At 47.3% G+C, this 27962-nt stretch overlaps 1 protein-coding gene across 1 annotated transcript; it reads left to right on the top strand.

Moving 5' to 3' along the window:
- The first annotated feature begins 6610 nt into the window (after positions 1 to 6610).
- Positions 6611 to 27961, top strand: TMEM243 (transmembrane protein 243). The gene is made up of 4 exons (XM_065883489.1): positions 6611 to 6896; positions 24872 to 24922; positions 25965 to 26069; positions 27364 to 27961. The coding sequence occupies exons 1-4, from the start codon at positions 6819 to 6821 to the stop codon at positions 27484 to 27486; spliced, it is 357 nt and encodes a 118-aa protein (XP_065739561.1). The 5' UTR covers positions 6611 to 6818; the 3' UTR covers positions 27487 to 27961.
- The last annotated feature ends 1 nt before the right edge of the window (position 27962 follows it).

Here is a 27962-nt window from a genome sequence, read left to right as displayed (position 1 = left end):
TTGTTTTGCTGATTTCACGAAAGTCCAAACTGAGGCCCAGAGGGGTTAAGTAACTTGGCTCAAAATCATGCATCTAGCTTCCCTGGTGGCGCAGTGGTTGAGAGTCCGCCTGCCGATGCAGGGAACACGGGTTCGTTCCCCGGTCCGGGAAGATCCCACATGCCGCGGAGCAGCTGGGCCCGTGAGCCATGGCCGCTGGGCCTGCGCATCCAGAGCCTGTGCTCCACAACGGGAGAGTCCACAGCAGTGAGAGGCCCGCGCACCGCAAAAAAAAAAAATATATATATATATATATTTATTTAAAATGGCAGAAATAAAATATCTCCAAATGAGATTTATTTTCTTAACATTCTTTTATCATGTACTCATCAGGGGATTCTTTTTTCTTTTAATCAAGCAGTTCTGATGAGTTGACAAGGAAAAACTCTAGCTGGGCTTCCCTGGTGGCGCAGTTGTTGAGAGTCCGCCTGCCGATGTAGGGGACGCAGGTTCGTGCCCCAGTCCGGGAAGATCCCACGTGCTGCGGAGGGGCTGGGCCCGTGAGCCATGGCCGCTGGGCCTGCGCGTCCGGAGCCTGTGCTCGGCAACAGGAGAGGCCACAACAGTGAGAGGCCCGCGTACCAGAAAAAAAAAAAAATCATGCATCTATTCTATTTACTTCGAATCATTGGACCTGATGTTATGACTGCCAATGACCCCTCAAGTGAAGCTCCATCTCAAACCAATTCACCAATTATGTAAGTGTCACTGGCAAAGTCCATTAACAATTCCCAGGAAATAAAGAGAATTGGTTAATAATTAAAAAAAAGAAATCATGCCAGGATTCAAACCAAGGTCTGTCAACTCTACAGGCTATCCTATTGACTTGTCAGATAATATAATAAGGATCCACAGTGAAACCCAGGCCCAGATTTTGAGCCCAATACTCTGTTCTTCAACCATGATTCCCTACTTAGCTACACACCAGAATCATCTGGTGAGCTTTAAAAAATACTGGTGCTGGGGCTTCCCTGGTGGCGCAGTGGTTGAGAGTCTGCCTGCTAATGCAGGGGACACGGTTCGAGCCCTGGTCTGGGAGGATCCCATATGCCACGGAGCGACTAGGCCCGTGAGCCACAACTACTGAGCCTGCGCGTCTGGAGCCTGTGCTCCGCAACGGGAGAGGCCGCGATAGTGAGAGGCCCGCGCACCGCGATGAAGAGTGGTCCCTGCTTGCCACAACTAGAGAAAGCCCTCGCACAGAAACGAAGACCTAACACAGCAAAAATAAATAAATAAATTACTAAACTCCTACCCCCAACATAAAAAAAAAAAAAGTACTGGTGCTGAGTCTCATATCCAGAGATTCTGACATAATTGGCCTGGGGTGTGGCCCCAAGCATCAGGGTATTTGAAAATCCTAAGTATTTTAACGTCCAGCCGGAATTGAGAGGCACTCTTCTTTAGGAGAGCTTTACTGTACAGACAATGAAAGAGGAGAAACATGGTTAAATCATACCTGAAATGAAGGAGTTATTTAACTTCAAAAGTGGCTTTCTTCATAAATTATCTATTTCCTGACAAATTGCCGAAGTCCATTTGTATAGGCTCGTGTGTCATTAGCATAGAGATATAAATTGAAGCCATGGATATATGTGAACTGGCCCTTGCAAAACATGTAGTGAGAAGAGAAAAAGGCGAAGGACAGAGCCCTGGGAGATAATATTTAAGAGACATGCAGAGGAAGAGCAGAAGAGCTATATAGTAAAGGCTATTTCCGGAATTTTAAAATGCAAAGTGCTACCGAGAGGCCACATAGGAGGAGGCCTGAAAAGGGTCCAGCAGTTTCAGCAATAAAGTCCCCATGGGAACCTTCATGAAAGAACACCGGGGAAGCAGTGCTGCTACACCAGAATTCAGTGATTGAGGGAAAGGCAGGAGGGAAGGAAGTGGATACGAACTCGATGGACCTTTTCACAGAAAGGTTGGCTTTAAAAATGTGTCAGTACATATACACACTAACAAACGTAGTAAGGTAGATAGCTGGGGGGAAGCAGCCGCAAGGCACAGGGATATTAGCTCGGTGCTTTGTGACAGCCTGGAAGGGTGGGATGGGGAGAGTGGGAGGGAGGGAGACGCAAGAGGGAAGACATATGGGAACATATGTATATGTATAGCTGATTCACTTTGTTATAAAGCAGAAACTAACACACCATTGTAAAGCAATTATACCCCAATAAAGATGTTAAAAAAAAAAAAAAAATGTGTCAGTATGCTTTCAGCTGTGAGCATGGGAATACCCAAACAAAAATGACTTAGGCAATAGAGACACTCCCATTCAACACACACACACACACACACACACACACACACACACACACAGGCACATCCCACATATAAGAAGCCCAGAGGTGGGCGGTTCACAGTTAAGATTCTAGTTGGTTTCTCTGGGATACTCTTGGCCGCCCTTCATGGTCATAACACGGTAGAAGCATCTCTAAATACATCATCACATGACACTGTCTAGAGGGATAGCTCTCTTCACGTGCCTCTCTCCTTTTACCAGGGAGGAAACCTTCCTAAAAGCCCCCAGCAGATTTGCCCTAATGACTCACTGGCCCTAAAACTCACATTCCCCTCCCCCAGCTACAAGTGAACATCTGGCGTTCTTTCCCTTTCCAATGAGAGGTAGGCTTTGCTGTCAAGTGAGAGGGGGAGGGGTAAGACGGCTACCAAGGCAACCAAGAATTCCGGGAGGGTGTGGAGAAGGAGTGTGGTAGCCAGAGAGAGACACAGGTTTCATGCAAGGTTTTTGCTTGTTTGTTTTAACACGATTGAAACTGAGCATGTTTAAATGCTTTTCACAGAAAAAATATAATCATAACAGTGAGACCCCTATGACTGTGGAATGGAATGGGATGTAAAACACGAGAGAAAGACAGGCATCTCTTCCATTCTCATTGGACGGAAGGAGGAGTAGAAGAGGGTAGACAGAGGTGAACGTGTAGGTTTGCTGGGAAGTTGAGGAAATTCTCGTGGGATGGCTTTGGTTTCTTCCCTGTGAAGTAGGCAGCTTAGTCATCTGCTGAGTGTCAGGGAGAGTAGACAACACAAAAGAGAGTTGTCCAGGCAACACGATTTCCAGATGGTTCTAAGGGCACAGTTGAGGTTGACTGCCTTAAATCTAAAATTACTCTAATTAGGGGGCAATTATGATTTTTTCCCCCTGCAGCCGTGCTAGACACCTGGCCACAGGTGTTCAGAAAGCAGAAGGATTAATATCTCAGGGGACTTTCTGCCCAGGTGTGGTAAAATAAATGGGACAAGGGAACTGAAGATATCAAAAGATCAATTGCAGCGATAGAACACGGAATCTAAGCTGGAAGAAAGTGAAAGTGGGAGACTAGATCCACTGAGAAAAAGTCAAGAGACCAAAGGATCAGAGACACTAAAGTGACCAAAGGACTGGTATATTGACCAGGAGTGAAAGATTTCAAAGGAATTGGAGGAGAAGGCTTACTAAATGGTGTATCTGGGCTTATTTCAAATATGGGTGTTGCCAAAGTCCAGAATTTGCATTGGAATGAGCGGCTGAAACACAATGCAGATCAAGAAATAAGAAAGGATGGTTATTGGGAGGGTCACCTATGTGGCCTGTGGCCCAGTTTGTAAACATAGAGGCATAGGAAAGAAGCGCTTTTCACGTTTCAATGTGTGTACGTAATCCCCTGGGGATCTTATTAAAATGCAGATTGTGATTTAGTAGATCTGGGGTGGCTCTGCATTTCTAAGAAGTTACCAGGTGATGCCATGCTTGTGGTCCAGGAACCATACCATGAGCAGCAAGACACTGGATAATCCTGTCATTGACTTGATACATACATACTCTCTTTATTTAAACAATCTTCTATCCTACCCTCAAGGGGGTGGTCCCTAGAAAATATGTTCTACTTGGTCCCACCTGTTGGCTGTTCGGGGTGGAAGGCCTCATGCAACTTGAAATCAGTCCATCTTCTGGACTCAGCCAATTGAAATTTCTCGTGAGAATCTGAACTCAAAGATAGAGACTACGCCCACTAAGCACTGGTGGGCACTGGAGTGATAAGATCCATTTTCCCCGAGTTTAGCACCAAAAACAAACTAAAGCCACTGGTATGTTATAGTGTGGGGTGAGTAGTAGTCATGAGGAAACTGGTTTTTAGGAAAAGCAATGGAACAGAGGCGCAGGAAATTGATGAGACAAGAGAATAAGCAGCTCTTGAGCGAGACGGTCACTATTCCTGACTCAACCTTCCTTCTCAAATACACCCTACATGAATATCTAGCCTCTCTGGCCTGTCTTCTTGACTCTCCTCCTCACCTTGGCTAAAAAATGCTTTTCTTTGGGGGTCTTGATTTAGAAGGCTCCTCCAGGAAGCTTTCCCTGCCACCTGAATCTGGTGGGTGCCCTCCCATATATCTCCATAGCACCCCTAGTGTCCAGATCACAGCACTCGTCACCATTGATGACAACTACCACTTGGATACTTACTTGCCAGGTGTCTGAAATATTCTCTATTAGATTATTAAAAAAAAAACGGTTGAAGTTAGATATTCTAGTTCCATTTTTTATTATCCTCACTTTTTACATAGGAAGGAGCTCAAGAGAGTTTAGATGTTAGGTAGCTTTCCCAAGATCACATTGCTTGTAGATGGTGGCATCAGGGTTTGAGGGCAGATATGATCAACCTCAAAGCTTGTGCTATTAGTCACTCCACTGTACCTCCTCCTTTCTCTACACTGTAATCACGTGTCTCTATCTGCACTCCAGCCTCAACAATATGACCTTGACTGTCTCTTGATTACTGTATTACCCTGTCTGGTGGTTGCCTGGTACAGAGCAGGTTCTCAGAAGTATTTGTTGAATGAATGTGGTAGCATGTGAGTGACTTAAAATTCTTTAATGGGTCTAACTTCTAATAGAACTGGGTGCAAGATTGTGTAGCATTCCTCTTAGAACAAAAAGTCCTGAACAAAGAGAAGATGATTTATAAAATACTGGTAGATCAGATAGGCACCATGCCCAGTTCTACTCAGTGTTGCAAATTTCACATCTGTAGCTCTGTGGCTCTTAGTCCATCCCTTGCCCTAATCCTTTGTCCCAAACTCTAGAGGGACCACGTGGAATCTTTGCTTGGATTCTAAGTGTCACAGGGCTACAATGTTGCAACACGGGCTCTCTTTGCAAACAAATGTAGTCACAGCTTTCTTCAGTGTAGGAGCCGTAGTGTCCAGGGTACCTAGCGTGGTTGCATTCGTTTCCTAATACTTATAAATGATCCCAAATATAGAGTGACGCTATGTTGCCTAGGGGGCCTGTCCACCTCCGGTTCTCCACGTTCTCAAACCCGAAGAGGCTGACATAACGACGGGTTGGTTCTCTGTGGCTGCATATATATGCTTAATCAGCAGCAGCAGCAGGATGAGTGGACAAGTCCAAGACATACCTAAGCACGTATTACCTCCCGACCATCACTGTCCAGGACATAGGTTCCCTATCACGGGACAAACATACAAACAACCCTAAACCATATTTATCAACGATCCCCTTTCCGTGCTAGTGGTGCAAAGACTGGGGTGGTTAAAGCAGGCTGGTTGTTTTTTAACAAGTTTCAGCCCACTGCAAGGCTATCTTCCGAAATGTGCTCAGCCCACGTGGGTCGCGCAGGCGCTAATTACTAACAGGCTGAGAAACAAGGAGCGCAGGAGATCAGCCGCCCAGCGGGGAATAAACTGGCACCTCTAGAAATAAAGCTCCGCAGCCAATGCGGCGCCTCGGCACGCGGGATTGGCGGCCTCGGCCGTGACGTGGCCTGGGCGGGCCGAGTCGGTTTGCTACGGTGGCAGCGGGTCCCGAACGGGGAGCGGCCCGGGGACCCGCCGCGCACCGCCCGGCCGGCGTGCCCGCTCTCTGCCAGCCGGGAAAGTCTTTCGCTCCGCGACGCCCCCGGAGTCTCTGCTCCGCCTCCCGGCGTCGGCGTGGACCGGGACCCGTGCTCCCTAGTGCGACCAGGACTCCCCAGCGAGCGGGCGGCTGGGGACTCCGAGGTTTGGCCTGCGGGCGCGGGGCGCTTCCGGGAGGGTGGTCGGCCCGTGCCGGGCCGAGGCGGGATCCCCTCCTCCTGCCCCGAGAGCTCCAGGGGAGTTGCGGGAGGCGCGCCGGCCCTCGCGTACAGGCAACACCTGAGCGGGGATCTGAGTCGCTCGGCGCCGCCGCGACCTGATCCCAGAGTGCTGCGGGAGGGGCGCGCGGAGCGCTCGGCTCTGCTCCGGCGGCTTCACTTCTCGCCGCTGGCCACTGGGGCGAGAGGGGTGGAGCGGTGCAGAGGGTTGGTAATGCCTTCTCCCAGGAAAACTTCGCCCCCCCCCCACCCGATAGTGAAGGGATCACCAGAACATTTAGAAAGCACGAGAAATGACCGTGTCACGCAGAGGAGTGGCGAGGGCGGGGAAGCGGGGAGCTCCGGGGAAGCCGATTTGCTCCGTGAGCTGCGGCGCGATCCCGGCGGCCCGGGCGCTGAGATTTGGGGAAGCGGGGGCCGCCGGGCGGGGCGGCCACGCTGTGTTTGTTTCTGTTCACTTCCTGCGGCAGCTGTTCAAGATGAGGGGAGCGGGGCTCGGGCGGAGCGGCCTCGTCCCGTGGGTCTGAGCGTCCACCCCCAACGCCGGGACTCCGGCCCCCTTGGGCTTCTGCTATGAGCGCTCGGTGACCGGCGGCGCTGCGAGTCGTAGACCCGGGACTTCGGGAGGCAATGCTGGCTCGGCTTTGAGTGGCTTCGGGACAGTGAAGAAACCCTAAAATGGAGGACTTTTCCACCAGGACCTACGGCACCAGTGGGCTCGACAACAGACCTCTGTTCGGAGAGACGTCGGCCAAGGTGAGTGCGGCCCGGGACTCGGGGCCTGGGTGCTTGTGTTTGTGTGTCTGTCCGCACCCTCCCCTTCCCCGCTCCCTCCCGACCCGGAGCCCTGCTGGGTCCTTCTGCGGCCCCTGAAGGCCCTTGTAGCAAGAAAGTGCCTTCAACCCCGCTTCATTCCTCTCAAGGTACTTGCGCTGCCCCTCGGCTTCCTCTTTGGGACAGGGTTGGCCAAGAGCCTTGAAGGCTGGTAGTGGAGAAAAGTTCAGGAAGTTCTGGGCTGCGGGGGGTCCGAAACGGGATTGCGGAAGCCCTCTTCCCCAAGGCCAGGTGGTCATGGTGTTTGCACATCCGCTGGTCCAGCTGGAGTGCTGACCTTCAAGAGGCTTCAGGTGTGCACCTGAGGTTTCCATAAGAGCCCGAGAGGTGCTTCTGTTTCGTGTTTATCTAGAGCCCTTAAGAGTTTACTGCTGAGGCAGCCGAGTAGAGAAAAAGAGGAGAGGCGTGAAATGAGGGTTTCTTTGGTGGGACTCCATTCCAGGAAGTGATCAAAGTGTCTCAGGCCCAAACAAGCTAGTAGTACATTATTTTAGGCTTTTAAAAAGTATAATGTCTTCTTACAAGCTTATTCATGTGATGTCCTGGGCCAGTAATTGAAGAGAGCTCTTTTCCTGTCCCCAGCATTAACTTTCTGAGTCGTTTGGGCAAGATTAGCCTGTTTTGTTGGGGTTTTTTTTCACCTAGAAAGTGGCATTGGTGATCTTTGACCCCTGACAAAGTACTTTCAGCCTCTCAGAAAGTAGGGCACATATGGAGTCCAGAGCTTCTTGGGTTTCTTAGCTTAGTCAGGGACCTCTTTAGCAGAAAGGATAGGGAACTTGTACACCCGACAGACTGGGGCATGACCCTGAATTTGGAAGCTGCCAGCCTGCCAGGAGAATACTACTTTATTTCTTTTTTTTAACTCCACGTGGATTTTGCTTTCTCTTCTCAAAGGGACTTTATAAGAAAATGTTTTAAGCTTTATGTCTAAGAAGTTGCTCCTTGTTTATCCTGTGACTTTGCATATTCCCAGCCCACAGACACCTGCTTTTGAGAAGCACGGCCCTGGTCCAGTAGATATTCCTGTTTCTGCTAACATTTTTTTATTTACTTACTTTTTAGAATTTATTTTATTTTATTTATTTTTGGCTGTGCTGGGTCTTCGTTGCTGCACGTGGGCTTTCTCTAGTTGCGACGAGCGGGGGGCTGCTCTTCATTGTGGTGCGCGGGCTTCTCCTTGCGGTGGCTTCTCTTGTTGCGGAGCTTGGGCTCTAGGCACGCAGACTTCAGTAGTTGCAGCACGCGGGCTCAGTGGTTGTGGCTCGCGGGCTCTAGAGCGCAGGCTCAGTAGTTGTGGCTCACGGGCTCCGTTGCTCCACGACATGTGGGATCTTCCTGGACCAGGGATCGAACCCATGTCCCCTGCATTGGCAGGCAGATTCTTAACCACTGCACCACCAGGGAAGTCCCTGACATTTTATTATTTTTTAAAAATTTAATTTAAGTTTTTTTGGCCGCACGGCTTGTGGGATCTTAGTTCCCCACCAGGGATTGAACCCGGTCCCTCAGTAGTGAAAGTGCCAAGTCCTAACCACTGGACCTCCAGGGAATTCCCGTCAGCTAACATTATTGAGCATTATGTGATAGGCCCTGGGGCGCCAAGGAACCCAGGTAGATGGGGGAAATATGTGAACAAATGTGATGCAGTTGGGGACTTCCCTGGTGGCGCGGCGGTTAAGAATCCGCCTGCCAATGCAGGGGATGCGGGTTTGGGCCCTGGTCGGGGAGGATCCCACATGCTGCGGAGCGGCTGAGCCCGTGTGCCACAACTACTGAGCCTGCGCTCTGGAGCCCATGAGCCACAACTGCTGAAGCTTGAGCGCCTAGAGCCCGTGCTCCACAGGAAGAGAAGCCAGCGCATGGTAATGAAGAGTAGCCCCCGCTCACCGCAACTAGAGAAACAGCAACAAAGACCCAATGCAGCCAAAAATAAATAAATAAATTTATTTAAAAAAAAAAAAAATGTGATGCAGTTGGATCTGTGCTATGAGATGGCGTAGAGAGGACATGTTGGGGTACAGGGGAGAAAGTGATCACTTTGTTTGGGAAGCTTGGGGAAGATCATAGAGGATGGATTCTACATTCAGAGTATCTGGTACCCTTCGGCTTTCAGATATGGATGCCCCTAAATTGGGGTTTGATTAGGAGAGGATTTGGGGCCTGGAGAATGGAGGCAGCTAGCTGCTTAAAGGGGTCGGACCCAGGGCATCTGGCTGCCCGACTGTCCTGAGAGCCAAGAAGTTCAGTGTCTCCTCTATATACCTTGGTGCACAGGTTGGGGTTCTGGGTGATGCAGACCTCTGACCTCCTTTGACCCCTGAATACTGAGGTAGATGACTCCATAAGGGACTTGTTGATTTATAGAGACACTTAGAAATATTGATGTTTCTGACTCACTTGGGCCTAAATAGTCAATGACTGTAAGTTTCCCTGTTGCCTATGATCTATTTGAAACCCATCCAAGGAATTGACTATTCCAAATGTATCTCTGTTTATTGCAGATTTATTTAATCCAAGAGCATACACCTCTAGCATTACTTAGGCAATTTTAGGCGTCGTAACAGTAGAATCAGCTACTCAGGAAAAAAAAATAAGAATAATATATATTTCCAGATCTCTCAGAATTGCTTCCTTGAGTTTCCTCTGTGGGGCTGACAGAATGATTGGACATACAGAAATTGTACAGAATGGAGAAAGGAGAGAGACTTCTGGTCTGAGGATAGGAAGAAGCATCATGGTTTGTATAAATTGAGATGCTGTATCCGAGGAAGGAGAGGCGTCTGTCTTTATTTTTTGTTTTAATTTATTTATTTTTGGCCATGTTGGGTCTTCATTGTTGTGCACAGGCGTTCTCTAGTTGCAGCGAGCGGGGCTACTCTTGGTTGCGGTGCGCGGGCTTCTCACTGCGGTGGCTACTCTTGTTGGGGATCACGGGCTCTAGGCATGCAGGCTTCAGTAGTTGTGGCTCATGGGCTCTAGAGCGCAGGCTCAGTAGTTGTGGCGAACGGGCTTAGTTGCTCCACGGCATGTGGTGTCTTCCCGGACCAGGGCTCGAACCCGTGTCCCCTGCATTGCCAGGCGGATTCTTAACCACTGTGCCACCAGGGAAGCCCGAGGCATCTGTCTTCAATGACAGCAAATGATTTTGAGGACCTGAGTGGGCAGCGCACAGGGATGGGACCTCAATAGTGAAAGGATAGGACATGTTACAGTGGAGCCATTCCACTGGAGGGCAGTCACTGCCAGAGCAGGGAGGCTTTCCCGGGACCCTGGGAAACCCTTCACTGGCCCCTGCATGTGTGTGCTCCCCACGTGCTTTCGCCTCTGAGGAAGAGAATCCAGAAAGGGAAAGCCCACTTCCTGTCCTATTCTGACAGGTCTTCTGAGCTTTTAGTAATCTTACTTGCCTTTTGACAACTGACCAGAGATAGCCTCTTAATTTTAAGCCTAGAAAGGACCAGAGCTTTAGGGCCAGCTTCTCCCTCTATGGCCAAGATGACTGAAGTGCACAGAGCAGAGTCTGGAGGGAAGTTGTGTTTCCTCAGTGCCGGGCAGCATGCTCTGCATTCAGCATTCCCTTGTTTGATCACCCAGTTCCTCTGTGAGGTGGGTGTTGTTACTGCTGTTTCACAAGCAGGGAAGCTGAACTACAAAGCAGGCTACGTGTTGAGTCACACAACTGGTTCTCCTCTGGCGATGTTTCATGAGTTGACTAGGATAGTAAATGGTGAGGTGACTTACACTGTCTGGGTCACATTCTCCAGAAGGCCCTGTGGACATTCACATACTTGGCTCTTCCACAGGAAGGAGGTGAAGTGGTTTGCCCAAAGTCACGGAGTGCGTGAAAGATGCTAGCATCTGCTATAGAAATACACAACCCAGTGGGCCTGGAGCAGCACCCTTGCGGGCAGTCCTTGAAGGATACCAAACTCCAGATTTATTCAGTCTTTAGCGTGATGTTTAGGAATAACTTTACAGATACAGCCTTGGAGCGAAAGGTAAAGCAAAACAGTTTTCTGTTGTTACGTAAACATCTAAGGGATAATAGACCAGAAAAGGAAGGATAGTCGTTCCTTGATACCTTTGGAATTACATATTGCTAGGTGGGCTGTCCGTCAAGCCTGGTCAGAATATCCAGATGCTTTTTTCGTCTGTTTTTATCCCATCCCCAGTTCTGGGATGTAACACATCTCTTTCAGGGGGAAAACAGATGTGGCACAAATGCCGCGATAATACGGTGTATCTGAGGTTTCTGAGCACGTGCTGCCGCTTAGCACTTTCTGAAGGAGCGCCACCCAGAAGGAATATAAGATGAGCCATGTATGTGGTTTTCAATGTCCTAGTAGCCATATATTTACAAGGTACAAAGAGATGCAGTTAATTTTAATAATATGCTTAATTCCATACATCTAAAATACTGTCATTTCAGTATGTACTCAATATGAAAAGTGGAGATATTTTTCCATCCTTTTTTTTGCACTAAGCCTTTGAAATGCAGGGTGTATTTTCACTTACAGCCCATCTCAGTTTGGACTAGCTACTTCAGGTGCTCAGTGACCACATACAGCTGGTACTCCCGTGTTGGGTAGTGCAGTTCTAAAGCAAGTGAATTATCAATCACGGTGGTTGTATAGTCACAATCGTGAAACATTTTTCTTTGTTGCGGGACTTCTCAGAACCTTTAAAATGTGCTAATGTTCACTGAGACGGTGGCTGGAGAGGGAGGGCGAGTACTACTTCCTGTGCCGTTTCGGTGGCTGGCCTTTTGTCACTGGCACAGTCAGTGCCTTACTCCGTTCTTACCTTGCACCCCCCTCAGCCTCAGCAGGCCTGAGCTGTGTCCACAGAACCCGCTTCGGGAAATGTCACTCTAGGAATCTATCCCCTGCTCCTCCCTTCCTAGTATGAACTCTAACCTGGAGGTATTCCCCCCTCTCTTGTCCACGGCTGCCTTTAAAATTTCCTTTGGGCCATCTTTCTGTCTGGGTAATGGAAAGGCTTTAAGTTATCCTCAGGGCTTGTGAGTCGATCTTGTTTTCTTGATTCGCTGGCTGGCTGCGGAATCATCTGAAATCAGTTTCAGCCAGTGGATTGGTGAACCTAGCGGGGAGAGGCAGGACGGTTCTCTGTGGGGAAGAGGGCAAACCGGTATCCAACAGCTACTGCGAATGGGCGAGGGGGGAGTACTTCATTCCTTGGAATGTAGTGTAAGCCGGTTCCTGGACCAGCCTCTTCTATTGATTTCCACTAATAATAAGTGATTCATCCTCTGAGAAGGGTGGTGACCGTTTTTGTCCCTTTATTCCTACTTGGATGTGATGTTAAGAAAAGTGAGTGACATTGGAGGAAGGCGCATACGCTGGAGTCAGATAATAGAGGGGGACCTTCTGTGTAGGGTGCAAGTTAGTGGGTCCCGAGGCTCAGATCTTTGGTTCCGAAGGCGAAAGTTCCATGTTCTAAAGCACTTTCCTGATCCTTTCCTCCCCTCCCTGCAAAAAAAAAAGCAAATAAACAAAAACAGTGAAAATCAAGGTCTTTAGATGACGTGTAGTCGAATTCAGACCATTCAGAATTGGAGCATTTGGCGTCTGCAAATAGTAGTGTAAGATGAGAATGCTACTTCTTGCCTTTTTCCGTTTGGAGGTGAGGGTTGTTGCTTCATTAAGAACAAAGCTGTGGTTAGGATTGTTGTGTCTGCCTGCCGCCCCTCCGCCTGCCCAGAGCCCCAAAGGCTGTCCTCCGAGGGGTGCGGGCTTCCAGCCTCTTGACACAGCTTCTGGGTGATTCTCTGAGCACAACACCTGTCTCCCTCAAAGCAGAGCTAGTCGCCCAGGGGATCGGATCCGTTGTCCCCTTGCCTCTCATCCAGGCGGCCAAAGCACTTTTAGTTGCCATTTCTTGTGCTGGAGAAACGGTGCAGGATGATAGACGCCAGGACTTCTTTCCTGCTCTAAAAAGTCTTGTCCTCCCCCACCCCTAGACCAGAGGACTGGGGATCTCAGGGGGTTGCACTCAGGCGTTTGTATTTTGAGAAGGCTCTTCAGAGGATGCTGGCGCATAGGGAGGCTGACATCCCTGGTCTTCACCATTGCTCTGTGGATGCCCAGTCCAGACTGGCACCTCTCCATGGATCCCTTGCCTTGAGCTGCCTCCCTGCTCTTGGCAAATGCTCTTCTTCTTGCGGTAGCACCCTCTCTTCCCCACATATCTGAATCCTGCCCAGTCTAATTTCCCACCTTCGAACCTCCCTCACGACCCAGCCTGCATCCATGCTTCCCTCCTACAAGCCTAGTGGTCAGAGACGTCTCCTGGTATTTAATCCTTGTGCTGTGAGGGATTTGTATAGATCTTGCCTCCCCAGCCAGAGTCTAAGCTCCTTGAGGGTAGGAGCCAGTTGCCTTATTTCTCCAGCCTTTCTAGCACTCGGCACAGTGCCTTACCTAGTTCTGGATTTTATATATATTAAGTTTTTTTTTTAATTGAAGTGTACTTGATGTGCAATGTTATGTAGGTTACAGGTGTACAATAAAGAGATTTGCAATTTGTAAAGGTTACAGTCCATTTAGAGTTATTACAAAACATTTGCTATATTCTGCATGTTGTACAATATATCTTTGTAGCTTATTTTATACCTAAAAGTTTGTGCCTCTTTATCCCCTGCCCTTATCTTGCCCCTCCCTGCTTCCCTCTCCCCACCGGTAACCACTAGTTTGTTCTCTGTGAGTCTGCTTCTTTTTTGTTATATTCTTAGTTATATTAAATTTTAAGTGAAGTGAGCATCTAGCATCACTAAAAAGTAACCTGCTTTCTTGGGACATTCTAAACCATCCGTAGAAGGCGGGGGCTCGTGTTCAGAAACCTGGAGCGCTGGTTTCTGCTCTTCCGTGAAGGAAGGGGTGCTTCACGCTCTCGTGCAGTGAAGGGCATCGCTCTCTCCTCTCCTGGCTGAGCTTCAGCAAAGAGGCCGTAAACATAACAGTACTGTATAAAAAACTTAACCTGAGCCCTGGCCTCTCAGAAGCTGGTGGTCTGCTGAGTTTTTCCGTCTGTAGACAAGGTTTCTGCAGCTCTGTGGTAGTTGACTGGGTCTACTAAATTGAGTTATTTCTTTTTCTTGGGGTCAGTCCATAGTTCATGTGTAGGTATAATGACCATATTTTCTGCACTGCCGTAAGGACAGCGTGGGTTGACAAACTTGAGTGTCCCTTATGGGGATGATGGAATGTGGCCCCTAGAAATGGGGGCCAGGGTCTGCGGCCCACTCAAGTCCCACTCATCTCTGAGGACCTAATCTTGTTGGTAAGATGCCCCAATAGGTGAGGTAGAAATAATACTAACGTGAGCAGCCGTTTACTGACTCTGCTAAATGGCACTCTGTTCTAGGGCTTTACGTGTATTATCTCCGATTCCTAACAGCAACCCTGCGTGTTCGACCATTGTACAAATATGGATTTATTTGTACAAATATGGAAACTTCGGCTTCAGAGTTAAGTGACTTCCCCAGGGCCACAAGCAGGCATGTGGTGGGAGAATAGATGTAAATCAGGTCTGCCAGCCCCTGACGTCCTAGCCCTTGCTCTAGGCCTCCCAGTTCTGAAGGTCGGAGCACATAAAGATCCGGCACTTCCTGTGCTACCGACTCTAGGGATCATTTTGGTCCTTAAACATGTGGAGTAGGTTTGTTTTGTATTTTTACTGTGATCTCATTTCCCTAAGTGATGCTTCAGTAAAAATAATCTATTTCAAGTATGCCTAACTGTGAATAATACATTTCAAGTATTCTCCTCCTGTGGGGAGGGGAATCTGGCAGGATGGGTATGACAGAAATATTCACAACTGAAAGATGCTTCAGAATGCGAATCTGTGAAATAAGGGAAATGTTTCAAAGTGTCCATACATGTACCTTCTCTGGAGGGACCCGAGGGAGAGGTCGGTATTCAGAGCTACAGGCAGCCGTGGAGGCCCTGGTGCATTTGAGAGCTCAGAGCATGAGAGTGGGCAAGTACGGGTGTGTGTGAGTCTCATAAGCTTTTCTCACGTGCCACTACTCCCAGGGTTCTCTGCGAAGCCTCAGGACAGCAGCCCCGTGACCCGGGCTCGCCATTTCGCAGAGTCAGCTGTCTCCTCGCTTCACCCTGGGGACACTGTCTCCAGGGCTGCCTCCGGCCACGGCGTTGAGGGGAAGCTCCTGCCTGTTCAGGGCCACGCAGCTCTGGGGGAACTGAGGAGACACCCTGGCAAGGCCTGAGGTTTCTTGCTTCCGAGGGGCCCAAACCTCCTCCCATGTGTCACGTCCTCTCACTGTGTCCGTCCCAAGACAGCTGTCCCTTAGGCTGCTGACTGGGCCATTTCCAGAGCTTTCCTGACAAGACGTTTTCCCCTGGGACTTGGAAGAAGAAAAGGAAAATCACTTTTTTTTTTAAAATAAATTTCTTCCTTTCTCTTTCGGCTGCATTAGGTCTTCATTGCTGCGCGCGGGCTTTCTCTAGTTGCAGCAGGCGGGGGCTACTCTTCATTGTGGTGCATGGGCCTCTCACTGTGGTGGCTTCTCTTGTTGCGGAGCATGGGCTCTAGACGCGCGGGCTTCAGTAGTTGTGGCATGTGGGCTCAGTAGTTGTGGCTTGCGGGCTCAGTAGTTGTGGCTCACGGGCCTAGTTGCTTCGCGGCATGTGGGATCTTCCCGGAGCAGGGCTCGAACCTGTGTCCCCTGCATTGGCAGGCGGATACTTAACCATTGCGCCACCAGGGAAGTCCCCTCCTTGTATGTTTACTACATGCTGATTGGATTGCCTTTCTTCTCTTCCCCTCACAAGAGAAGATAATCACTGTCTTCAGGGACCTGAAGATCTTGTGCACAAGGAAGATGAACATGGGGTCGAGCCCTTTAATGAAAGGAGGAGCAAAGTGCCAGGGAGCGTGGAGGAAGGGGATAATTCTACTGGGGACATCAGGTCAGACTGCTTTTGATTTTTAGACCCAGAATCAGGAGTAAGATTTGACAGGAGGAGAATCCCAAGCAGGAGGTCCAACTGTGTTGAAGAGGTGGGAGCAGGAAAGTGCCAGGAAGGGGGAGGGAACTGTGAGTGTTCCATTGCAAGCAGACTCTAGAACTTGGGAGGGATGGTCAGAGGAAAGCCTGGGCCGGGGGAGGAGCCTTGAGTGCTGTGCTAAGTACAGTTGTCTTCTGGAGGCTGTCGGTTGTTGAGTGTGCATGTATGTGTGCTTTGATTCATTGCTTAATTGTGTGTGTACTGCATCCTGGGACATGTGCCGTGTGCTGGGGAGGGCATCTTTTCTCATGGAGCATATATGTACTACAAGGAGGATAGAAAGGCACTACACAAATCCTTGCTCTTTCCTTTCTTTTCCTTACTAGCTTCAGTCATCCTAGCCTACTTTGTCTTCCAGTGTCCGAGCTCACTCCTGCCTCAGGGCCTTTGCACTTGCTGCACTGCCTTGTTTGCAGTACACTTCTCCTAGATCCTTGCATGTCTCGTTCCTTTTTCTTTAAAAGGTCCCCGCTCAAACAGGAGGATTCCTTGACCTCCTTTTTAAAAATAGCCCCCAGATCCACTCTGGTCACTCTTCATTTACCCTGTTTTATTTTGTTCCTAACTTCCTCACACTAAGCATGTAAAAAGGGTGGAGAATAGATGCCAAACATCAAGGTGGGAAGCAGGATGGAGGGAAGGCTGTTCTGATGTTGGAGGGGTTGAGATTTTGGGGCCAGAGATGGACTCCATGAGGGAGAGATTCAGCATAGATATGAGGACAGAGATAACTAATAAGGCCAGGGAATGGGTGCAGGATTGACAGAGGAACAGGCTGCCCTCCGGTCCTCTTCAGGCTGGAAGGAGTGGAAATGGGGGGCAGGGGGAGTTCTTCTTTTTCTCAGCATCTTTTTTTTTTTTTTTGTAAAGATGTCTGCTGACGGACAGGCTTCAAGAGTGAGACTGGGAACCTGAGTGGAGGTGGAGCTTCAAACCACTTCCTGGAGAGCGACTGCGAAAGTCAACTCAAAATAAAAGGCCATGAAAATACATTGAAAGCCCAGCTGAATACATGAATTTGTAGTTTGTTTTTTCAGCTAATATTTGAATATCTCATACATGCTGGGAATATTTAGAGGGTTGGCAGAAGGAAATGACCGATGTCTCCCCACCCACTGGTACAGTGGCATCTTTGTAGATTCAGAAGAAGAGTCTCTCCACTCTGGGTAGTGGCAGCTCCCACAGCCACATGGCTTGGCTTTGTCTGAGTGAGCCAGAGGTGCTCCTGCCTCTGGGTGGGCACAGGCCTTGTGGGGTACACAGCTTGGAGAGTGCAGCATTGGGCTGGGTTGCAGCCATGGGCAGTGGCCCAGAACCCAGCAGTGAACAAGGAGGACATGGCCCTCAGCCTCCCAGGCCTTACAGTGTGGAGGAGGAGGCAGACAAGTAAACTGGCAGTTAACAGGTAGGATAGTTGAAAGGCTTCACAGCAAGACTTAGCACCAGAGCCTGGAAGTGGCTGAGGGTTTGGGAGTGACTCGGGACTGGGTTTTCAAAGCATCAAGAGCAGATGAACACATCCACCAGAGAGGCTCTGGGCGTTGCTGAAACTGCCGACTCCATGGTCAGGTTAGGTCTTTGGTGTGACAGATTGGGAATGATCTAGTCAGTGGATGCCGAGGAAGACCAGGCTCAGGGGCAGTGGAGGAGATGGTTGGAGGAGAGGGATTTGGCCAGACGGGTGCTGAAATAATTGAGCTTGCTGAGAAGAGGAAGGGAAGAAGTTGGCATGAGACTTCCAGGGACATACATCTTAAAAATAGAGGATGTTTTTGTCTGTCTGGGCTGCTGTAACAGAATACCACACAGACTGAGAGACTTACAAACAACAAACATTTCTTTCTCTCAGTTCTAGAAGTCCCAAGTCAGAATGCCAGCATGGTTGGATGAGGGCCTTCTTCTGGGTTGTAGACTTCTGTTTGTGTCCTCGCCTGGTGGAAGGGCTAGGGAGCTCTCTGGATCCTCTCTTATAAGGGCACTAATCCCACTTGTGAGGGCTCCACCCTCATGACCTACGTACCTCCCAAAGGCCCCACCTCCTACTGTTGTCAACATCAGCCATTAGGATTTCAACTAGCAGTTTTGGAGGGACACAAACTTTCAGACCATAGCAGAGGATATTATTGAAACTGCCATCTCATTCCGGCCTGGGGAGCAGGAAATGACTTGCCCCCCCACCCCCCTCCCCCCTCCCCCCCCACCCCCGACTCCTTCCTGGCCTAGGGACCCTGGGATGAGTATGTGGGTGGCACAGGCTCTGTTGGGGAGAAAACTGAGAGGCAGAGGCAGCAGGGGAAGTCCAGGTCATGGGAGAACTCTGTGTGTGGTCCAGGAAGTACTTTGCTCACATGGAACGGGTTTCAGGGGGTGGTGGGTGGCTGACGGAGAACTCGAAGGAAGGTGCGGAGGGTGAAGATTGACCCGGAGTGCGCTTGGGGAGGGATGGGGTCTGTAGGGCTGCCTGTGATGTTGTCTGAGGACTTTGATGGAGTGGCAGAGGAAGATGGAAGTAACACAAAACCGGAATTCTCAGTCTTCCCCCCACCCCCGCCTCCTCCCTCCAGGGCGTGTAAGGGAATGTTCTCGTGGTGTTGTCCATGCAGGGTTTTCCTTTCCTGCAAGGAGCTTTCTGTTTTGCATGGCTTCTCCCTGGGAGTGCTGGGGAGTGCTGAGCAGCACTGCGGAAGGACCGGCTCCTGGGCGGGAGTTGCTGTCGTGCCTCTGAAACTAGAGCTTGCTGCTGTGGCAGGAAATGAGTGGCTGGGCTTCTGTCCTCAGGTTCGGGAAACCCGACCTGGAGGTGCCTATGGTTTACTCCTAGTATTACCATGGGGCCATTGGCCCGGGAAGCGCAGTGAGGGCTCGGCCTCTTGGGCTGCAGGGCCAGGCTGTGGCTTCTGCGGTGGTGTTGCGTGTCTGTCCTGGACCAGTGAGGCCAAGCTGTCTTCTGACCAGAAGCTGAGATTTCTGACAAGTCAGGCCCCGGATGAGTGGTGAGTAGCTTCTCCTGGTAAGAGGCGCTCTAAGGAAAATGCCATCGGTCACTTCCACTTATGGTTCTGTTACTTAAGCATCATTCTCAGAGCACCGGCCGGCAGCGTGCCAGCCTCCCGGCTGCCTTCCCCCCATGGTTAATTAACTTCCAGTCCTAATGGAGGAGACAGCCAGTGAATCCGAAAGTGTAAAGTCTGGGCCACGTGACCCGGGAGCCCTGAGGCAGGGGCATCTCCCGTCCTGAGGAGTGTCCCAAGGAAGCTGTCCAGAAAGGGTTTACAGTGGAGGCGATGTCTGAGCTGTGCTCTGAAGGATGAGCCGTTAAATTGGGTGTGTGGCATTTCAGCCGTCCCACTTCTCAGCCCGCATCTCACTCTTCGGGGGACATTGTGCCTTCAGCTATTTTTACGTGTCAATATAAGAAGCAATTATGTATGAAGTAGCTGCACTTCCTGCCTCCCAGAATTTGCCTAGACCCGTGCAACAAACTCTTCTTAGATCCAGGAGAAGTTCGCCTGTTCTAATGATGCAGTGTGCTTACTGTCGTTAGTGAGAGCTTTGAAACCCATAGTACTTCCTTCTTGGCTGCCAGGAATCTTAGTACTAACATTTGAATTTAGAAGTTTTCTTTACTCAGACTTTTCCTTGTAAATCCTTTTACTCCTTCTTTCTAGTCCCCAGATCCCTTTAGGAATTTTGCCATGCTCTTTTTTCCCCCCCGTACACGGGCCTCTCACTGTTGTGGCCTCTCCCGTTGTGGAGCACAGGCTCCGGACGTGCAGGTTCAGTGGCCATGGATCACGGGCCCAGCCACTCCGCGGCATGTGGGATCTTCCCGGACCGGGGCACGAACCCATGTCCCCTGCATCGGCAGGCGGACTCTCAACCACTGCACCACCAGGGAAGCCCTGCCATGCTCTTTTTACTGTTGCTTGGGTGGATTAGGGTTTTGCTGTGATAGCCCAAGCTTTAGATCCGTTTTGGAAGCAGGCAAAACAAATGACTGTGGAAATGGAAGCGTGCTTTTACCTGTTAGTGTTCCAGGCTGTCCAGAGCCGGGGTTTTTCCTGGTTGCTGAGGACAGATGCCAGCTTTGGGGTATTTGGGATGTTCCCAGAACCACCATTAACCACCGGAGCATTTGAAATGAATTTGGAGATTCGTTTTGTATCAGGGTGCTGGTTAATGGCTGACCAAGCAATCTGGGGGGGCTCCTGTGCCTTTTGATGGCTGGGGAATAGGTCTTCTGCTCTGGCCCAGGTGCCGCCTGAAGCTGGTCATCCAGAGCCATAAATTGTTAAAACTGGAAAGGACCAGATAGCAGCCCAGTCCTCTCATGTGATAGATCCAGATGGGTTAAGGGATCCTTTTGAAGTCACCTAGCTAGTCAGTGAGATGAGAACCTTGGTCTCTTAACTCTCATTTCTGGGCCCATATGTATTAGTCTAAGGATTCTTAGACCTTTTGAACTGCTCACTCGGTTTTGCAGAGCATTGAATAGGAGACTTTAGCCATTATCTGGCTGTATGACCTTGGGCAAATGGGTCTGACTGAACCTAGTTACTCATTGGTAAATGGAGATAACGTATTCCTTACTGCTTCACAGAGTTAACCTTCTCTCATCCCAGGTACAGACACACTGTAGGCACAACCATCTTTTTCACCTTCCCCATTTCAAAGGAAGACAAAGACGAGCCTCTGTTGGGCTCAGGCTGCTCTCTCCACCTGTGCATCGCATCCCAGCCCTTTCCCTTGCAGCTTCTTTTTTTTTACATCTTTATTGGAGTATAATTTCTTTACAATGGTGTGTTAGTTTCTGCTTTACAACAAAATGAATCAGTTATATATATACACATATGTTCCCATATCTCTTCCCTCTTGCGTCTCCCTCCCTCTCACCCTCCCTACCCCAACCCTCTAGGCGGTCACAAAGCACCGAGCTGACCTCCCTGTGCCGCGCAGCTGCTTCCCACTGGCTATCCTTACAGCTTCTTGAAATTTTTTCTCCCCGGGGTCTTTGTGGAGTCGCTTCATTCTGAGCCCCTTTTCTTTCCTCCTTGCTCACCTGCTAGTCGTCCTCCTCCAGGTTTGACTTTCTATGATTGTCTCTCCCCGATTGCCCAAGATACCTCTCCTTTCTCCTTCGTGCCCGCTTGCGCTCTGCGTTGTGTGAACTTCTGGAGGGTAGAGATGGTTTTATTTGCGGTTGTATTTGCATCTGAGATATAGTAGATAATTTTTTTTCAGCTTGATTGAGATAATTGAGATAATGTAATCTTTATTATCTTTATTGAGATAATTGAGATAATGTGTCTCGAAACTTTATATGTTTGTATATGTATGTTGTTATGTTCAAGTGCTCACATACATAAATCCATGTACATGAGGTAAGACTGTCTCTCAGCCTGTTGCTGAGTCGATGTCTCTGGGAAGACAACGAATTCCCTGTCCTGTCATCTCTGCGAGTGAAGATTAAGGCTGGGGCTTCCCTGGTGGTGCAGTGGTTGAGAGTCCGCCTGCCGATGCAGGGGACACGGGTTCGTGCCCCGGTCCGGGAAGATCCCACATGCTGCGGAGTGGCTGGGCCCGTGAGCCATGGCCGCTGAGCTTGCACGTCAGAGCCTGTGCTCCGCAACGGGAGAGGCCACAGCAGTGAGAGGCCCGCGTACCGCAAAAAAAAAAAAAAAAAAAAAAGATTAAGGCTGATTCTGGTCCTGCTGGATTTCCTTGGGGAGTGAAAATAAGCAGCAGTACAAAGTGTAAAGCTCTGGTAGGGAGAATGGTTTTGTTAGATGGAAATAGTACAATAATAAAACTGGGGAGGAGACAGCTAGTTCTTGTGAGACATAGAATAACTGAGTTAATAGAAACTAGCTTCTGATATGGAGATAACTCTGGTTCTGACTTGGAGCATATTAGCTCTACCACTGCCCTTTGAAATGCTAATTAATGGGCGATTTAATTATTCTCTGTTATTCTACCTTTGGAGACTGGAAGCAGGGGGAGCTGCTAAAGCCCTGAAGAAACAGCTCTGGGCCTGGAGAGGGGTCTCCACTCTGTGATTTGAACTTAGCAGTATTCACAATGGTTTAGCTTAGACTCTACACTTTAGAGCAGTGCTTCACAAATTTAAATGTGCACACAGATCATGTGAGGCTCTTGTTAAAATGTAGATTCTGATTTAGTAGATCTGGGGCAAGGCCCAAGGTTCTGCATTTTTTACAGGCTCTCATGTGGTGCTGGTGCTGCTGGGCCACAGACCACTCTGCGTAGCAAGAGTTTAGAAGGAAGTAGGAGGTCTTCCAGAGTTAACTCTGCTATTTCTTTGGTCTGGATTCCTGGTTACTTCAACAGCAGAAGGCCTAAAGCCAAGGCCTTGGCTTGGAGAAAGGAGACCCTGTGAGAAACAGTTCTGCCGTCTTCTAAATAGTTTGTCCCATCTTGGGAGTCCCAGAGAGACGGTATCCTAACAATAGAATACCTGATATTCATGAAGATGATTTGGTATTCTAGACAGTGGACTGTCTAGAAGGCAGGCAGCGAAGTACTCATTAAAGATTAGATATATTTTCATGAATGATTGAAACCAGTTAGCCTTCCATGGATAAGTTCAACAATCTAAAACAACCACTTACGAGGAAGTCTTCATTCCTGAAAGATAAACACTTTACTCTAGTACTTTGCCAATCGGGGTGCTCTTTGCAACTTGATCCCTTTTTCTAGACCAGCAGTTAGCATGCTAGGCTGCTGTTTCACTGAGAAGTATACATGGAATCTGCTGTTGCATTGAATCCTGTTTCCATCACTTATTGGTACTGAGATTTTGGGCAAGCTATTTCCCGGAGCCTGTGGGGCCACCTGTAAAATAGTCACAGTATCATTTCACCCCAGGATTTTTCAGAAGGTATACAAAAGCTTTTGGCGTAGGCACCATCTGTTCACCATTATACCCCTCTCCCCTCCCCATTTCGATCCTGGTTGGCAAACTTGCTATACCATTTGGAGAATAGTGATTCATGTTGGCTCCCTCTCACCTGAACCTCTTCACTGGCCTCTTTCTATTGGTAAGAGCTCTTGTGAGGTATGCGCACACCTTTACAGACTGTTGCCAATACCTGGAGCTCATAAGGAGATGGGAGCAAATACTCTTGACTTCTTAGAATAGACCAGAAGAGTTGAAACTTTTTCACAAGGCAGAAACAATGGGGTTCTCATAAATGGGTTGTCCATTAACACATTTTATGTTAAATACACATTTGTCTTGTGTGGGAATAAGTTAACAGTGATCAGTGATTTGTCCCTGGGTCTCTTGCCTAACACATGGTCCTAGTTTCACTCTTGTGTCTGCTGTGTTGTCTTATCTAGCTGACGTGGTGGGTGATAAGACCTGTTCTGAGCCCTCAAGTTTAGTAAGGGTGTGGCTGGAATAGTTCAGCTTCCTTTGTCCTGTGTAACATTTGAATTGCAGTGGCCTTGGTCTGGAGTGTGGTTTATTCCTGGTGAGGTCAGGGACACCAGATACACTTGGCTTTGCTTCACTCTTCCCTCCCAGCTTTGCCTACCTGGCTCTTCTTTGGATTCTTACCTTTAGAAGCAGAGAACTTGGAAATGCAGGTTCCTGTGCCCTTCCCGTCTCTGAGCTTTTGTTTTCTGGCTGCTCATATTCCGTATCCTGCTGTTCTTTGCTCAGACGTTGCTAAAACAGTCTTTAAGACTGATTCTTGAAAGACTTCAGCTTTGACTTTTCAGAACTAAGATCACCTGATATTCTCATTGGCCATAAGGTAGTGTTTCCTCATCAGGTGTTAAACCCTTACCACCTTATTCTGTAAGCTCCGTAAATAAGTTCTATCAACCTAATACACATTATACATATAATATTAGTATATACTACTAATATTTGTATATTACTGGTACTTTAACTTTTCAGTTCCTGTAACTGAAACCATCTAGCCACTGACCCTGATTTAGATATCCTATTTCAGAGTTGCTTCTAACTTGTTGTATGATTTTAGGCAAATAATTTAACAACACTCACTGGACCTAAATTTACCTTAACCTGTAAAATCAGGATTGGATCAGATCAGTTTTTCAAACCATTCTTTGGAGTTGGTTGGGGTAGGGATGGGGGTAACAAGAAATCTCGATGGGTAGAACCCCAGGCTCCTCATTCAGGTGATTCTACGTTGCATTTACTTTTAGATTACATTAAGCAGGGACACTTAAGCTGTATCACAAATAGGTCCAAGCTCACGATGGCACTTGACATCATCTAAGCCTGGTTTCTTACTGTTTTCACCAAGGCTCTCGGCTGGCCATCCCGTGCTCCTGTCCCTTTGCTTCTGCTAGTACTGTTCCAGCAGCTTGTGGATTATTTGTAAGCCTCCCTTCCCCGTCTTCAAAAGGCCCGAATGTAAAAATGTCCTGTCCCTTCAAGAAACCTTCTCCAGGGACTTCCCTAGTGGTCCATGGTTAAGACTCCGTGCTCCCAATGTAGGGGGCTCCAGGTTCGATCTCCGGTCAGGGAACTAGTCCCACATGCTGCAACAAAGAGAGCCGGCGTGCCGCATTTAAAAGATCCCACATGCCGCAACCAAGATCACACATGCCACAACTAAGAGACCTGGCGCAGCCAAATAAAAACCAGACTTCTCCAGTTAGTTGTCCATCTTCCCCAAATACCTTCTGTACTCTGGTGGCTCAGTACACTCTGCCCTTCTGGCCGTTGTTTGTGTGAAGCTCAGAGGGGCAGGATCCTGGTTCCTCCATTCTAAAACACCATAATGCCTTGCATTGTATCTATAGTGCCATGGGTTTATCATATGGCTCAAAACCTCTTTTCTCTTTCAGGATCGAATCATCAATTTAGTTGTTGGCAGCTTAACATCCTTGTTGATTCTAGTAAGTATCTTTGTGTCTCACCCAGGCTCTTAGCCAAAGTTTTGAAAACCTTAATATTGTGGGTCAATCAACTCTCCAAAAAAAAAAAAAAATTAGAAGGGGCCAGGACATGAGCAAGTGGAATATTCCAATCATAGTTAAAGTAATGCGTTCAATTTTGTTGACACTTAAACAAAACTGCACTTGGTAAGCGGAGTAGCTGATTGATTTCCACTCTCACCCCCTGGTTGAAGGTGAAATAGCACAAATCAAATAACTTGGTTTTCTGGGTTTGCCGAGTAAATCTGTACTGTGTCAGTGGCTACCAGTAACTCTCTTCTGTACCTAACCCACAACTTCCCCATTTCTGCTAATGCCTTTACTTTTATTTTGTTCTTGAAGCATGTTCATTATCCTTTGGTTTTAAAAGATTTTAATTTTTCATCCTGTATACTACAGCTTGGTGCTATCACAATAAAATAAAACAAAGCTACATTTCCCGGTCTGAGAATGACATTTCTTTGGCACATTTTCATTAAATATAAGAGGATTTTAGTGAAGTTTGTCTCCATGACTTCTTAATAAAAAGAATGGGTAAAATGTTATATCTAAGGTAGAAAGAGAACTATAGGATATTAGAAACCTATTTTTTAGAATTTTTCATGTTAAGCAAAAACAGTTTTGGTTATATTTTTTTGCTATTCAAAGTAACAAAAAGTAGAACTTTTCAGTATAGTCGTTAACCCTGGGGATGAGGTTTAAATGCTATCTAATCTTTGATAAAGAGGTTATTTTGAGGTTGGCTAGTTTTACTGTGCTGTGGTGGTTTGTCTCCTCTCATAAAGAAGAAAAAGGTTAGGAAGATTAAGTAGAAGTACTAAAAGAAATAACACAATTGAAGGTATTTTAATATTTTATTAAATATTAACATTCCAGAAGGCAAACGTGGTGGTAGATATCATTTTACAATGTGAAGCATTTTATACTATTACATTGCCTAAATGCCAGTCTAACCAAGGCTGGGAATTACTCCTGAGGCCTGACATAATTTCTCTTCATACAGGTAACACTGATCAGTGCTTTTGTTTTCCCTCAACTACCTCCAAAACCGCTGAATATATTTTTTGCTGTCTGCATCTCTTTGAGTAGTATTACTGCCTGCATACTTGTGAGTACTATTTAGAATTTAAATTCAGTATCCTTGAGGGCTGAAGGTGCCTAGGGCAGAACTCCCAGCTCTGGTAGACAATATGTATAAAAGGGTGTCTCTAATTATATGCCACCCCTCTCCCCCAAAGCATGTCACAATTCTCAACGTTAAATTGCAGGGTTTTTGAATCTGAGTTTACTTTTCTCCTAAATCCCAGAGTTGTAACCTTGTAACCCTAAAAGGAAACTCCGCTCCCTTGATAGCAAACAAACAAAAAAAGACTTAGGTCGGCCAAAGATTTGATGTGATGTATTTAATTCATATTCCTTCAAGAACTACATACAAAGCCCAACAGGCTTTGGGAAATGCCATTACTCCTCTGTTTCTAATAATTACAAAACTAGTTTGTTTTAATCTTTGAGCTTTATCTCCCCAAATGAAAGTAATTAACACCAAAATCTCTGGAAACCTAAAGCTACAGTTGTACCTTTTTCACAAGAATGTTCAATTTTACTACAAAGAAGCCTTTCTTTTAGGTAAAGAAATAAAGATGGTGGTGGACTCCCAGTTGGGTATTTGCCAAGTGTTCGGTCATTTCATTAGTTGGCTGTTGTTTTCATTTCCCTTGAGGAGAGGCAGAATTAAAGCAGTAAACTCTTAAAGATAATTGTTCTGACTCACATAAGGTTTAAATCATAATAATGGGCTTATCTGAGTTAAAGTTAAACCAGAGGACATTTCCCAGATTCAAACTCACTGGTTCTGCTATATTCCTATGACCTGAGGGAAGAATTGGCCCATCCCACTTTGAGAGCCTTGGGAAAAAAGCTACCAGAGATGCTCTCCTCTCACTCCCAGCCGAAAGCCAGAAGTGACTGACAGTGATCTAGTTGAAACCAAATATATGCACGTGTAAAGCCCTAGTTTTGTTGGCAGTTTGAGTAAGTTCAAGGAATTAAAAAGTTGTCCTCCCTTCCAGTACCTAAAAGAGCTGTACGTTTTACTCAAATATATTTAAAATATCTGTTCTTGGATGACCTGCCAGATGACTGGACTCTTGGTTTAAACATTGAACAAAGTTAACTGAGAATGCAAGAATAAAGTATGGTCTTGGGTATGGAAACTCAGTTGGTACCGCTTGAATTATAAAGAATAAGAATAAAATTCTGGCTGCATTAGTCTCAAAATTCAGGGGGAAAAAGTATATATGGATGAAATTGGTCACAGTGGAAAAGAATTAGTTGTATTTTAAATTTTTAATATTCAGCCCAGTGCTATTACTTAAACTTTTATTTAATTCTTCTTCTTTTAGATCTACTGGTATCGACAAGGAGACTTAGAACCGAAATTTAGAAACCTAATTTACTATATCTTATTTTCTATCATCCTGTTATGTATATGTGCGAATTTGTACTTCCATGATGTGGGAAAGTGAGTCTGCCAAGGAGAAATACTTACCAGGTCTCTTCAAAGCTATGTATTTGGACTTGAATAAGAACTGGATAAGGTATGCTGAACAATCTCCTGCGTAAGTCTGATACATGATTTTCATGTAAATCTAAATTCCCTCTTGCAGGGGAGACATATCCTAGATAACTTTGCTTTTTCTTTAAGGAGCTGATGTTGCACTTAAACATTCCCCCTTAAAGCTCAAACAGCACAAGTCATTTTCACTTTTGAAATTAAAATTTTTTATAATGGAATTGCATGGCGAAAGGCTATGTAACAAACAACCTTGCATTTTAAGACAAATACTCTTTTATTTCTGTTAAACTGAATATACAATTATTGTTCCCTAGGCAACCAACTTTTGCTTATAACTACAATTTCACGTTAACAAAAAACACAAGACGGTGAAAAGACAACTTTGATTGTGTAAATCTAATTACAATAATAAATAAAATAATTTAT

This window comes from Phocoena phocoena, chromosome 9 (genome assembly GCF_963924675.1).
Source record: "Phocoena phocoena chromosome 9, mPhoPho1.1, whole genome shotgun sequence".
NCBI lineage: Eukaryota > Metazoa > Chordata > Mammalia > Artiodactyla > Phocoenidae > Phocoena > Phocoena phocoena.
The sequence above is the reverse complement of the archived record's forward strand: the minus strand, read 5'-3'. Positions and strand labels throughout refer to the sequence as shown.